The sequence below is a fragment of the Scatophagus argus genome, chromosome 17 (genome assembly GCF_020382885.2).
Source record: "Scatophagus argus isolate fScaArg1 chromosome 17, fScaArg1.pri, whole genome shotgun sequence".
NCBI classification, from domain to species: Eukaryota; Metazoa; Chordata; class Actinopteri; family Scatophagidae; genus Scatophagus; species Scatophagus argus.
In genome coordinates this window covers 3607358-3622825 of record NC_058509.1, presented here as the reverse complement: position 1 = coordinate 3622825, position 15468 = coordinate 3607358, and the positions used below count along the sequence as shown (strand labels likewise).

Sequence of the window (15468 nt, the reverse complement as noted above, 5' to 3'; positions counted from 1 at the left end):
TGCGTGCACATGCCCATAGTGCAGTTGTAGAGCGTTAGCACTTGTTGTTTACATGCTGTCAGTATTCAGAGTGGTTCCTGTCAGCACGTGTTTCACTGTGTGTTTGAACACTTCCTATTTGTGCGCATAACGGTGACTGCAGTTAAGCTTAATATGGTGTCTACTAATCATTGTCAGTTTGAGGACAAAGGGCAAGAATTCAAACTGTGTGTATGTTAAGTGTGTTGTGTTGTGTTTGGACAGCATGGAAGGGGGTGTGTACAGCTTAACAATGCCGTCCTCTGTAGATGAATGAGCGTCTTTTCGTGGCTGTCACTCGCATTACCTCAACTCTTCTCACGCCTCCAGTTTTGTTTTTTTTGCTCAAGTTCATACATGATGAATGCGTATGCACCTGAATGAATGAATGTACATGCACCTGATAAGTCATTACATGCTCAGTGATGGGTCTTTAGCACATTCTGGTTGACCAGTATATGACCTTATAACATGGGAAAGCCCGAGTGTTTCCTCTAGGTTAACTAGCTCAGCTGCGCAGGCCGGTTTGGGAATTGAGGCGTGTTGCAGTGGTGAAACTATTTTGCAAGAGTATGTTGAAATATGTGTTCTTTGCCTGGGGGCTTGTCCTTTTATGTAAACTCCTCTGTGTGTCACCCTGTACTTGTATGTGTAGTGTGTGTTATACAGTGTTGAGGTCAACCTTGAGTTTTATCCAGTTTAGATATCTGACCTCCTAAATCCTAAATCAAATTTCCTCTCTAAAATCCTTTCTAATTTTGGAGCTCAGCAGTTGAAGGTGTCAGGTCTGTTCAGAGACTCTGTGGAGTGTGTGTGTTTGCATAGGTGTGGGTTTGAGAGACAGACAAGATAACAAGATCTTTGAATGAGGAAGTGATACCATCCCATGGCTTCACCGTGGCAACTGATAAACAACTGGCAGGAAGGGAGGTATCTGCACTCTGATTGGCTGGAACTGAATCTGTTTGACAACGTGGAGGGAAAATACTCTACTGTCACTGAGTGTGTCTGCCAGTCTTGATATGAGAAATCATAGTTTTATTTCACACAGATTTTTAATTAGTGAAGAAAATATTTTTACTGCAATGAAATATCACAAAGTCCTTACGCCCACAGTGACTTCTTCAAAGTATTTACATCATGAAAAAGTAGAAAATGCTCACAAATGAGAAGCTTGAGGATATTTGCTATTTTAGCTTGAAATGTGACTCAAATGATTAATCGCTTATCAAAATTGTTGCCAACTAAACAAAACATGGAACAGAAATCCGGGTCTACATTCTGTAATTTTCCTTTGCTTTGTCCTTATTTTACAAATTTAGTTTAGCCTAACGCTGCATGTTGCACACACATTGCATTTTGAATCTCTAATATTCACTAAAGCTGATTTAGGAACTTGAAGCATCTCTTGACAGGATGTTTAACCAACTCTGCAGAAGGAAGTTGGATACTTAACAGAATGGAGGGAAGGGAAACGCGAGGGTCTGTGTTTTCTCCCAGACAGGCTGATATGAGCAGAGAGAGGCTGGATAGGAAGACAGGAAGAGAGGCTTGGTTAGCGTGGAGAAAGGGGAGGTGGTAGTGGTGATGAGGGGGAAACATAACACAGTTGTGGCTCAGCATCAGGCTCTATTCCTGTCCTGGCTGCCTCACTCCTCTGGAGGTCTGCCTGGCTGCAGGTCACACTTCAGTTAGAGACTGTAGGAACTGAGAGGAAGGTTGGAGCTTTAGGTACAGTAAACTGAACCAAAGAAGGAGGAATCTGAGTAGAAACAGTCTCAGCTTACTTAGATGATGTCATCTAAGTAAACCATGGTAAAGATAGCTGCTCAGGACTTTACGAGAGGTCACGTTTGTACAGTAGATAGGGAAGTTCTCTTATCAACACGCCTTCGACTTGTTGTCCATGAACTCAAAGAACCTTCACAGTTGCTTGTCTTTACACAAGCTCTCATACAGTACTGCTTTACGTTACTGCTGAATAAGATAAGAAACGTGTAGCCTCTGTGAAGAAGACTGAGTGATCTTAGAGATGTTGTTGTGAATGCACATGTATGTACTCATGTGAATGTTACTTAGCTGTCTGTTAGTCTTTTACTAAGTTCATGAGATGTAAGTGTGAGTAGTAAGCCTGTGTGTGTGTGAGAGAGAGAGGAAAGAACATTGACTTTCCCATAGAAAACCTCTCAAGTTTTTATTCAGATCGTAATTCAAATACACAAATCCAGCTGTCTGTTTGTTTTGGTGGAAGGTTTTTATCCCTGCTGAGCTGGATGTGTGTGTGTGTGTGGATGTGTATTCCTGAAGTTGTGGGGACAAAAATCTGTTTACACAGTCACACATATTGTGAGGTCTTGTGGCCTTATCGAAAACGTAAGTCCCCACAACATAAATCATTAAATGTTAGGGTGAAGATTTGCTTTAAGGTTAAGTTAAGCTTAGGATTGGACTAGTAATGTTTATTGTTATGGTCAGGTGGTGGCTAAGCCTCCAGGACATTAATGTAAGTCTGTGTAATGTCCCCAAAAGTGATGGAAACAAGACTGTCTGTGTGTGCGCGCGTGTGTGTGTGTGTGCACGCACACGCATGTGCTTGTGTGTTTATGTGTGTGTCCTCATCTCGACAGTCCTGTGGAATAATCGCACAAGCTGCAGAAACCATGCTGAATTTGGGTTACGTGTTTAACCTTCCTCGTCTCTTTTTGTTTCTGTTTCGTCAGATGAGCGGGACAGGGTGCAGAAGAAAACCTTCACTAAATGGGTCAACAAGCATCTCATCAAGGTATGTGTCACTGAAGTCAATCAGTTTGATGATACTTGTTGTTTTGACCTTGTTGTTTGGGGGTTGTGTTATACTAAATGCTGAATGATTGGCCTTAAAATTTATTTATGATCTCTTCTCATCTTATCTATTAGCATCATTTTTAGTAGAATATCATCTTCATCAGACAGTTATGATTTATATTTGTGATGTAGACCCTCCCATGGCTCCTGCTGTCTGACATGAAATAGCATTTTAAATATTTTTGCAAAAGCACTTCCCGCTGGCCTGTTTGACCTGCACTCCTCCAAGCCGAGACGATTTCATCAGTCTGCCTCCTGATCAGTGCTAGTGTGGCCCTGTCTGAGCAGCAGTCTGCACTGTTGCGTCAGTACACGAGCATCTGTGCAGGTCATTCTGCCTGTTTGCTTTGTCACTGTCATTAATGGCTCTAAAGTTACAACTTGTTCAGCCATTTCGCTCCATCTGTCCGTGTTTATACTTCAGTAATGCTTGGCAACGAAAGCAAAGTGGTTGATAAAATAAATGTGCGATAAATTAAAATTCGATAGCAGTGGTGAATTTTGAAATGTTTACTTGAACGCAGATATTTATTATTGATTGTCAGAGGGGTGCTGAACTTGAAGGCGTTTATAAGGAAACAACTGAAGTGAGCTGAATTAGTTCTGAACGAGCAGCAGCACAAAGCCTTGATCACTGCCTCTTTACAGTTCTTCCCCTTGCGGTAAAGAAAACAATGCGTGAATAGCAGACAGCTCTTCATTAACAACATCTGTTCAAGTGTTGAATTTGAAGTAGAGGAAATGGTTTGTTTTCCTGACTATAATCGAGGATAACACTGATTTACTCTCTCTGTAATAACTACAAGCTACGTCCAGATAACGTCTCCTTTGTAGGTCACAGACAGCTGCTGTTGCTGCCTTCCTGCATTGGATACATTCTGTCACATCTGCGCATACATATACATGCCGTTTCTATGACCTCCACAAAGTACAGCAGTGTGTGTGCCATGTGTGACGCACACACACACACACACACACACACACAGGCAGTGAGGGCTCAGAGGAGAGGAGAATACAGGGAATGTCTGCCACATGACCCGGGAATGAAGCGTCTGTCTGACCCCATAACTCTGGAGCGCCTGTCGTCACAGTGCCCACCCTGTGAATATCACTCTGTATCAGCTGGCAGAGCCAGACCAACCTCTGACTGTGAATGTAGGTCAGAGATGGAGAGATGGGATGATTTTCCAGTGCTCAGAATGCAGCTCCTATAAATTTATTATGGGATGTTGCTGTTTTACTGCTTTTATGTTGCGCTTTCTATTACTTGAGAGCACAGCTGGATTGATTAGTTTAATAACTGATTTATCTAATCCACATAATAATTGTGGGCAACTGAAAAATGGTTTATTTTGACATCATCATGTGGTCATTTCTTAAACACAAATGCTTCTGGTTAAAATGTAAATACTAGCTGTTTGTCTTGTTTTTCTATAAAAAACGTAAAAATGATGTTGTTGAGTCTTGGACTGTTCGTTGAACCAAACAGTGTTTGTCTTGACTTTGGCAAGCAGTCACTGTGTCCATCTATCTGTACTTTGTTAGAAATCTATTTTTAACAGATTTCCCTGTTTATTTTTATTTATTTAGATTGAATGTTTTGAGTCTTGTAGAGCATTGGTCAGAAATATAAACACTTCAATTTGAGATTGAGGAAACTGTAATGGATTCAAATATTTTTGGATCAAATACAATTTAAAGAGTGAGTTTATTAAAGGGACAGACTAATTGAATTGAACTAAATGAATAATAATTTCTTGTGGCTCTAATTGAGACTGAGAGAAGTTGTTTCAAAATGAAACTTGGAGACGTTTGGAAACACCTTAACTCCATCCACATTAACACACATGCGCCAAAGAGAGAGGAAATAAAGCAAGAAAAGGGATGGAAAAGATGGACACCCCAGACAGCAGCTTCAGACATTATAATGTATCATGAACAACTGCTGTTCTCTTACATTTCATTTTACTCAACCACACATTCACTCGTTCACACACACACACACACACACACACACACACACACACACACACACACACACACACAGACAGCCGTTACAAAACCTCAGAGGTCATCCAGAGTTAGAGAGTTGTACTCATTAAAGAGAGAGCTGCGCTTTGCTGGAAGGATGGAGGGATGGGTGGATGAAGATGTGTGTGTGTGTGTGTGTGTGTGTGGGGGGGGGGGACAGTATATGAGAGAGGAGAAGCAGCTCTTGTCTCATCTGTTGAAATATCTGCTGTTGCTGTATGGAGAAAGTGTTGCTAAAGAAATAATATTTCAAAAAGCCATCGTGTCCCGAAGCTGTGTTCTTGAACGAAGAGAGTGGGGTGAAATAGTTGTGTGTACCACATCATCTATTGATTCTCAGCCAAGAGTGTTGATTCTACAAACCTCCTCCCTATCAGCTGGGATTTACAGACCAACAGAACCGAGGCAGAGAGGGTGAAAAGATTTAAGAAAGGCAGAATAGAAAATAAGAGAGGGGACATTAAAGAAAAGACAGACAGACAAAGGCAGACAGACAGACAGACAGACAGGCGCCCCCTGCTCTCAGCTGACATCATCGCTCCTTGTTTTCTCTTTGCTGTGTACTTGTGTCATGTCTGGCATGTTCTTGACTGCTCAGGTGTGAAGGGTGTTAACGTGTGTGTGTGTGTATGTGTGTGTGTACACAGTGCAAACAGGGGCCAAAATAAACACTGGACTCTAAGTTACCTGCTGGCATGCAATGACACACTTTGACCCAGCAGAGTGTTGACTCAGTGAGCACAAATTTGGCAGCTGTGTGTTTGGAAGTTAGGAGGAGGCGCGAGCGTTTTCACAAAGATGAAGAACAGTTAGCCACGCAGTGGCGTTGTGGGCTGACAATGTTTACCGCATGCAGTCGGTTTGTCATTGTAACTCAGATGAGCTGCTGTAACAAAAGCTGCACAACATTCAGACTTGAGACAGCAAACACATCAGCAAATGTTGCTGTCAACACTGACTTTCATAATTACACATGCAAATCAATTAGTGTGTGTACTCTAATGTGGTGAGAACACACTTTAGCACTTGTTCCTGTCTTGTGCAGTACTTTTACATAAGATTTAAATTTGTAGCAGACAATAAACTATGAGGGCGAATGCTGGATATATCTTGAAGCATTTTATGATCTGCTTGGAATTTCAGATGTTGGAGTTTGAATCATATTACGCTGAGAAGCATGTCAGTCCTGGAAACCCATCTTTGATTAGCATTCATATAGTTTCCATTATTCATTGTGCCACTATGCTATAGTTCCCAAACCCTGTTTATCCACTATGTGACTAAGAAACATTAGGAGCCCCTTATTAAATCCATCCCAGATTTGTGTTCAGTTGTCAACATATCTGGGGTCTTTAACATTATCTCTGCTTTAGTCCTGAAGACATCTGACAGCTGCTGTCACCACACATGAGACACAGCTGGATGTGTGAGCAACATCCCTTAAGACACACACATACAACAATGCACAGATGGGTATTATAGAAGAAATTCACTGATGTGCTTTACTGGCTGTTGGCTTTTTCACTGTAATTATTTTCACTTCAGCTGTAAAGTTTTTTGATGTGTCATGCAGCGGGACTTTCTGACTGACCTTCTCTAAACACAAACAAAAATAAAGATCAAAATTTCCCTTGATGGGCAGCTTATTTGACACCTTATCTTGATGTAGTGGAGGTCCACAAAGCAGTTTGAAAAAAAGAAAAACAAATAATTTTTAACGTTGTTCCAGGCTTGAGCCACACTGTACTGCACTTTACTGCACGCATGTAAGGTTATTGTTTATCACATGCAGAATACACATAGAATCATCCTATAGTACAAGATGGATGCTTATGATAATGGTTGGCTGGTGGTCTCCATACTCCTGCGGAAGGACCAATTACTACAGGAAATGCAACGCTGATTACTCGCAGTCAGTGTACAGAAAAGTGATTAGAAATTAGTTTAGTAGGATTTTTCAGGGGGGTGGTTTCATTTCAGATCACAGGGTGGGCTTCCAGTAAGCGGGTATTAAAGTTGTCACGGAGAGAGAGAATCCACTCTTTGAGCCCGACTGGGAACGAGGGCCCCCTCTGCCACAGTGAGACGCAGTTAGACAAAAGCAGCACCTCATTTCCAGTCAGTGTTGAATTCACCGTTTCTTCGTGCCATCTAATTAACACTTGTACCGTCAGCTCCTTTCTAAAACAGCTGATGTCAAGCCAGAGAAAAAGAGGCAGCAACAGAAATGTGAGGAGTGCGACACAGATGAGAGAGGAGGAGAAAAATAGAAAGGGAAAGTAAGAAAAGGGGTTATTGAGGACAAGTAGAGAGATGTTGTTAGTTTTGTAGGTGCAGCTTTAAGCCAAAGAAGATTTCAGCTCTCAGAGGGGTCCTGTCCTGCTTTAAAAAAGACAAGTGAGTGATGTTTCAGAGCATCTTGTTTTAAAGAGATTTAAGGTGTTTCAGTTTAACTGATATTTTATAATTCATATCCTAGTTGGAGAGTGAGGACATCTCCAGCCGACCCGCTCAGCTTACTCTTGTGACTGTCTTGCCCTCTTCTGGTCAAAAGTGGCAGTGCAGTTTGTTGTCCTGAGGCCAGGACTGCAGCAAAACTTTTACCAGTGCAGGTGCAGAGTGAAAGCAGAAAACAACTGTAATGCAGGTGGATTTGTGCCCTTGGCCAGCATGGGTCTGCATTTTTGAGGCAACTGTTTTGGATCACTTTGGAAAAAAGTCTGGTCATCGTCCTGTTAAAAATAAGGCCTCATAAATGAATCAAACTTGTCTTAAACAGATATACACTTTAATCTTACAGTCACACAAAAGATGGAGAAACTGCCACGTGAGTTTGTCAAAGTAAAGCACCATTTCTCAGAAGCCTGCAATACGTGTCAGTCTCAGTTCACTTCTTGTTTGCTTTACTCGTCACAGCTCGGCTGATCCATTATTCCCTCTGTGTCCAGACTCAGACAGTCTCTCTCTGTCCGCCTGTTTGTCTCACTGAGTGTCCCACTTTCCAACAAAACAAGTACTGATGCTGATCAGACTGCTGAGTCATTGTGCAAGTAGCGGTCGCCATCGGTGACAACCCACCTCCACCCCACTCAGTGTGGAGGCGATGTCATAGCAACAGAGACAAGAGGCCGCAGCTGGTGCTTCATTGCCGTCGGCCCGGCAACCGCTGTCACCAGCCCTGTCAGCTGTGGGGCAATCGGCCTGGCAGATGTCAACAGTGTTGAGTCAACAGCGGGATGATTGGAATGTGGAATTAACTTTTCCTCTCTCTGTGTTTCTCCCTTGCTTTCCACTCCTCATTCCTTTTCTCTCTCTCTCTCTGCTCTCATTCCTTTTCCTGCTTTTCCTTTCTCAGGTGAGGAAGCACATCACAGACCTGTATGAAGACCTGAGGGATGGACACAACCTGATTTCCTTGCTAGAGGTCCTCTCTGGAGTTACTCTGGTATGGATTTTTATCTCCCTCTCTGTCACACACGCTTTTATAAATACATGATTGTCTTATTTATTATCACACAGGTTTTTTTCCATCAGACATTCCACCTCTACTCCATAATGCACTCTGTCATCCCCACTTCAACACGTCATAGTCCAGAGAAAGCTGCATACACTGTAATAAATACCGTTAGACTCCAGGCGACGAAGATGAAACTTTTCCTGTCTGAAGATGACTCCAGGCTGACACACGACTGTTGCCCAACAACTTGGCATTTTTTCGTCACCAGTATGTCAAGTAAACAGAAGTGCAGTAGTTTGAGCAGCAGTGGCCTGATTTTGGTCAGCACGATAATGTAAGAGCCTTAGCCCTAATGCTGACAGACAGACAGACAGACAGACAGACAGACAGACAGACAGGCCACAGGGTGACGCAGGCTGGTTTAGTAACAGAAACAGACTGCTGACTCTGGTCTACTTAGGTCCACTCACAAAGGACACACTGCTCCTTTCTGACACTGTCACCTTGATCAACAATGAGAGATAAACAGATTTGTAATGTTCAGGTGTTTCCTTTTCTTTATTTGTTGTTATTATTTTGCCCTTACTTTCATTTGGTCCCACTCTCTTTCATTAAGTCCTCTGTTTCATACTGTATCTCTTTTTCCTCTCTTTCTCCCATTTCCACCCCCTTCTGTTACCATAGCAACAGAAGAGCGGCCCTTCATTGAGAAGGGCATACGCCTCGCGGGCCCCCCCTCTCATCTTACTCAGAGGGGAGGATGAGGAGGAGGAAGGAGCTCAGGGAGTATGTTCAATCAAACCCCCTCCCCCTCCACCGCTCACTCTGTCACTACTGACCTGTGACCCTTCAGCTTTACCCTCCGGCCCACAGGTGGAGCTGTGAGGCTGCATGAGAGTGCTGTGCCGCTGATTTCTGAATAGCATACCGTGCTGTGTTACCATGTGACACCACATGTAGGCCATCATTACTGTTGGGTGACAGCATCATGACAGATGTTTTGATGGTTTTCATGTTTTAGGTGTGTGTTCCTCAGCAGACAGACTGAAAGTTTAAAGTGAAGTGAAAGTTTGTGAGCCTTTAAGCACCAGGCTGCGTTTGAAAAGCTGGCTCTGTAAAAATGTGAAGTTATCACCCAACAATGCTCTACAACTACTTTGCATGACTTGTGCACAAAAACATATAACATGTATATCATCATGCACTCGATGGCTACTTTATTAGATACACTACAATCTGAAGCAATCCTACATGGCACCCTAGTCACAAAATCTACTTTTACAAAGATAATACAGTTCAGTTTTGATTGTTAGAGAGGCATTAATGTAACTCTGTGCTTGTTATCGAGGCTGTAGTTTCTAGTGATGCTGAAGTGGACTTCATTATACTGAGAGATGTTTCATATATTATGATTATCTCATTTTACAAGCCTTTTTACAAGCCTTTTACAAGGGGAGATGAAGATTAGAACCAACACTAACTATGACTTTGAATAATAAACTTCTTGTTGTCGAATTAATTCTTTTCTGACAAACTGAACATTATGATCTTCCTAAATTCTGAATTTGTGGCAGATGTGTTGTATTGGATTGGATTGTAAATTTCATAACCATCTGGATGGAATTAGCTGTTTTCAGTGTAAATTGCCAGAATAGTGTATACTGAAGATATTCAGTGTTCAGGACTGAATATTCAAATATATTCATAATATAATGATGTAAATAATCACACTAATAAATATATTTTTATCAGATTGATTTTCAGATGCCCTAAGAAATAGTAGTAGCGCAATACAATTGGCTAACATTGACATCACATGGAAGGAAACATGAAATGGCACATCCAGCATGTCAGTTCACTTAATCTAAACAAATTAAAAGCAAAACACATATACCATCTTCTCCTCTCCTCTCCTCCTCTCCTCTCCTCTCCTCTCCTCTCCTCTCCTCTCCTCTCCTCTCCTCTCCTTTCCTCTCCTGTTGGTGTTGCTGATGTGATGACTAATCCTGAGTGTACCTTCTCTTTACCAGCACAGTGTGAACCCACATCTGCATTCTGCACTCATGTATTCTTTGCAGCAAGTGTGTTTGTGTGTGGTTTTCTTTCTTTCTTTCTTTCTTTCTTTCTTTCTTTCTCTTAAACTAAATTTTCCTTCCTCTAAACCATAAATTGGATGTCTGTTTGTGAGATGTTGGTGTTGTATGAAGAAAAGGAGAAAAATGTTCTGATGTGTAGTTTGCATTCTTCATCTTGAACCAGCATGGTTCAGGTGGTCTGAGTTTTAGCATGCCTTTAACAGCTCCTGTTGAAGACAGCGCCCCCTGGAGGACCATCCCATATCAATGCAACCATGCTGAATTTTTACCTCACTGCACTCTGGAGTGAATGCAGCTTTATTGCACTCACTGCTGCCTTGTGTCACTAAAAAAAATGTTGACTTTAAATTCATCAGTTTACTTTTCTTATTTCTTTTCCTCCTTTCTTTTGTTTCCAGCCCAGAGAAAAGGGCCGAATGAGATTTCATCGACTACAGAATGTCCAAATAGCGCTGGACTTCCTCAAACAGAGACAGGTATGCACACAAACGGACAGAGAGACACCATGTGGGGATTCAGACAACGGTCACTTGCTCTCAGTTTGTTTTTTGTCACAACAATCTGAGAACAAAACAAATCTTGTAACAACAGGTCTGTTTCTGTAATCTGTGAATTTACACAACTGCAGTGGAAGTTTTTATTCTCAACAAATATCGTGCTATAAGTTTTAGTGCAGTCTGCAGTGTGTCCATGCTGTAGTTCATATTGCTCTGTCAGGATTTCCAGGTATTAGTATTAGCTCACTGTTACAGTCCACATCAGCATCTTTCTTTGTGTACCCAGAAATCCTTGCATTATTTGCATGGAAACTATTTTCAAACTTGCCTGATGTGAATAAAAAAAATTTTAATGAGTTTTTCTAGTTTAAAGTTCCTGGTTGTTGTTTCTATTCCTGTGCAGTAAAGTCTTGTTTGGTCACATTGGAGAGAACTGTATTCACCTCTAAATCTAAGCAAATGTACCAACATGTTTAACTCACTCTGTATCTGCACTACTGAGCGCCATCAGACAGCACCTACTGACCCACCCCCTCCCTCATACCGCATCTTTCATTGTTCCCTCTCAGCCATTTTTGCTGTCATGAATTAATATCTTCCTCACTTATTGTGTATCTTTGTTAATCCTCAAACTGCAGCTCTTTCTCATACTTACTTACATGTCTTCCTCAATTTCTCTTCTCCATCTTTCTCTTTCTATCACGAGATATAACGAGGTCTCAGAGAGCGTCTTACACATAATGAGCATGATATTTGGAGCAGAGATCATTTTTCATTCTTAACATAAAGAAATGAATTAGAGTTTTCTTCTCATTGGTCCAGTCTTGGGTTTTTGACATCATAGTGGTGACTAGTGGTGACAAAACATTTGCTTGTATCTCAGCAGATCTTCTGATCTTCTAATTCTATTTTGTTTGGAAACCAAACAAAATAATCCTCTTTTTCGTGTTTTTAGGTCAAACTTGTAAACATCAGGAACGATGACATCACCGATGGGAACCCCAAACTGACTTTAGGTCTCATCTGGACCATCATCCTTCACTTCCAGGTCTGTGCCGCTTACATGCTGCCCTGTGGCTTATGGCTCTGTGCTGGACTCGGTTAATGGTTATTTCAGTCCATCCAGCATGTAATAACTGAGTTAAGGCCTCCATCATTACTGCTGTGATGCAGTCTGGATTTTAAATGAATTTAAATGAAAGCAAATTGCTCTAAATGTGGACTTCATTTCAGTGTTGCCTGATTGTTACTCAACATCTCAGTCCAGCTGTTGGGATCTGAGTTATTATCGCTGCCAGGATGAGCTTAGCTATGTGTTCGTGTGTGTATGTGTGAGAGAGCGTGTGTGTTGGCAAACCAATGTTAACTTATGCAGCAGAAGAGGTTGTGACTGGAAATCGGAAAGTGTTTGTTTATGTTCTTCTGTGGAATCTCTGAGGAAGATGCGCTGTGAGTCTTAGTGTCAGTATTATGGTATACAGCTGCCCTCATGGAGATCAGACCTCTGCAGCATGTGGATTTGGACTCACTGTTGTAGCTGCTCTTGTTGGTTAATGTTTTATAACAGAGTATACAGTATGACCCTGTGTTCTCATGAATTTGGGCATGTCTTGTGATTTCTGCTGCATGGTGGCTCAGTGGTTAGTTCCGATGCCTCCTGGGTCTTGGGTTTGACTCCCCACCAGGGGGCAAGGCCTTTCTGTTTGGATGCCAGGTTAGATTCAGAGTTGGTTCCTCTGAGCAGACCCTTGCAGGAAGTCATCCTCTAAAACATCATGTGAGGACACTATTTTTGGGCTCGGTTTAGCAGTTGGACAGCAAACATTCTCAGTCTGTAGGGTGTCATATAAACCCAAATCCTGGAATTAGTACTTAATATCAGGCATCCTGTGACTGATTTGGTAACTGTGTGACTGACTTGATAACTGTGTGACTGACTTGGTAACTGTGTGACTGACTTGGTAACTGTGTGACTGACTTGGTAACTGTGTGCATTGCACTCTGCAAACATTTTAAATGGTTTTCAAGGTTTACAAGTTCTAAATGAAAAAAAATGTTTAAATGCTGAATCATTGAAACAAGGACATAAGTGTTGTCTTAATCGCAGTGTGTTTAGTGTGGATCGTCAGTCCTTTGAACTGTTGGGTGTTCTTGGTGTCGAACAGCTTCCACCAAATGTTTCTGCAGTGTGGTAGCCTGCAGACAGAGTTCAACTCTGCTGAAATCATTATAGTGGCAGGCCAGTCACCGACAGATTGAAGTCATGCATGACAGACTGTCAATGGCTGTGTTACAGACAAAAGCCCAGGTGGAATCAGACAAAACCTCCTCAGCATCCCATGTTTTTCCTTATTGTAGATGTTATCATTGCTGGGAGCAGGACCAGTGATTTCCTATTTCCTAGGCAATGGAATGGTTGTAGTTGCCATGGTTGTCCACTAGACTGTGCTGTGATTTGACCCTCAGAAAAGTGACACTGCCAGCCGGTTGCTGTGGAAACACTAGTGCACAACACCCTGGCAGTTTCATTGGGCATGACTCAGCAGAACAGAGAGAGAGAGAAAGAGATATAAAGTGATGCAGGAGGAAGACTAGAGAACTAATCCAAGCAAAACGGACAGGACGGGCGCTCGAACAAGCTGCAAGAGTTCGAGGGGAGAGAAACAAAGGAAAGGAAAGAATAAACATACATGTGCGAGGAGAGAATTGGCCCACAGAGCAAATAGTTTGAGAGTTTCCAGAGTTCACTGGTTTCAGGAGATGACAGTTTTACATTAGAGCTCCAGTGAGAAACTGGAGTCATGCAGAGCTCAGTGTCCCTGCTGTGAGCTGTGGTCAGGTTTTTACTGTGAATGCATGCCAGTGGACCAGCAACAAGTGCGACATGCACTGCATATGTTCAGTGGCATCATTTCAAGCTCCAGTGTATAATTACAAAGTTACATTGTAAATGGCTTAATTTTATACAACTGTAGGATTTCAACTCCATCTGGACTATCTGGACAGTTGTTTTCAGACAGAGACAAAGTAACCTTCACTTCAAGGTCACACTAAGAGTCTCCTATTTGACAGTGACAACAAGGACTTAATTACTTTTTTATTAAAATCTCATGGCTGGAATTCTTTGAAAACATGTACATGAATGAAACAAAGAAATGAAATGCTGTTTCCCTCTGAATTTAAGTAATATTAGATAAAAAAACAAATATACTATAATATGTTTGTACTGCAAATTGAACACATTATGTCCCATCTCAGCTCATAGTACAGGAGAAAGCTGCAGAAATGTAATCCTAAAGCCACTCCGGTTTTATTTGCTGTGTTTCACTCAGAGTCAACATGACACAAATGCTCACTGGTATAAGATATGTGACCCAAATGAGTTGAGAAATCTATAATTTCCGCATTAATCCCACCGGCCGCTCTGCTCTGATAATCATGATGATGAAGAAGTCATTTCTGGAAACGAGCCTGCGGGTCTTTGTGATGATGATATGCATGTGCAAAACGTGTGACTCATCACATCAACTAACCCTATAGACTCAACGAGCAGTCATTTTTCCTTGGGGTTAAAACTGTTGTTGGTCATAATTTCACTGGCACATCCATTTAAAGAGGAGGGAGGTCTGTGTTACTTCTCTCTGTCAGCTGGCTCAGACAACCTGCCTCCTCAGCAAACCAGTCACAGCTTTAATCTTAGGAGTTTTTAATATCTTTTCTGCATACGGTACTTCCTGCAAATGCCTCAGTCATCTTGTACTGTGTGCAATGGCCAGCTCATCATTTAAAGCAAATACAGAGAAAATCTCTTCTTCAAGATGGTGACAGAAGCTTTAGCGCCAAAAGCTTTCTGGAACCTTTTCAAAGACTCACGGTTCACAGCATTAAGATAGTGTGTGTGTGTGTGTATCACAGATTACCATGCACGTGATTGTCAGGACAACTGCCATCAGTCTTATAACTCATCAGTATTGATCTGACTACTCCCTCTTTAGACTTGGTTGTAGTTACTCACTCAGACCACTAGGTGGAACCAGTTAGCTCAGTATTATGTTGGCTTGAGACATCCCTCCTGCTGCCCTGTGTCTGCCTCTGATTGGATAAGCTATCTCTATACATGAATGGATGCAGAAATTCATCTCCGCTTCTCTGACCTGCTTCAAGGCAGAATCAGCAGGTTCGGTCACTTTATTAGTGTTGTTCTTTGCCAACAATTAAAACTCGTATTGCATCAATTGATCTCCATCTTTGTCAGTTAAAACTGACTTCATGCAGACTTGTGCTGTTGCCAGTTTCATGTAGTTAAATGCATTTAAATGAATGTTGTTCTCCAGTGTGTCACGATGCCAAGAATGTGCAGGTTGTTAAACATGCCCCAGTGATGAGGTAGCTCGTAACTCAAGTTGTTAACGTTTTATTCCATTCATTTAAATGTATGGATGTGATGGTCAAATTATTGAGCTGCTGTATGGCCTACAAAAGCATCAAGCACACTGAAACAAAGAAGAAATGAAAATTGATAAAA

The 15468-nt window shown here is 41.8% G+C and overlaps 1 protein-coding gene across 10 annotated transcripts in view; it reads left to right on the top strand.

Annotated features, from left to right (window-relative positions):
* Positions 1-15468, top strand: part of macf1a (microtubule actin crosslinking factor 1a) — a 196732-nt gene that overhangs the window by 73928 nt on the left and 107336 nt on the right. For all 10 annotated transcript variants that reach the window (XM_046418693.1, XM_046418692.1, XM_046418690.1 and 7 more), the window contains 4 exons: positions 2739-2800; positions 8249-8338; positions 10845-10922; positions 11899-11991. In XM_046418693.1, the coding sequence (XP_046274649.1) occupies positions 2739-2800; positions 8249-8338; positions 10845-10922; positions 11899-11991 (323 nt within the window). The remainder of the gene's footprint in view (positions 1-2738; positions 2801-8248; positions 8339-10844; positions 10923-11898; positions 11992-15468) is intronic.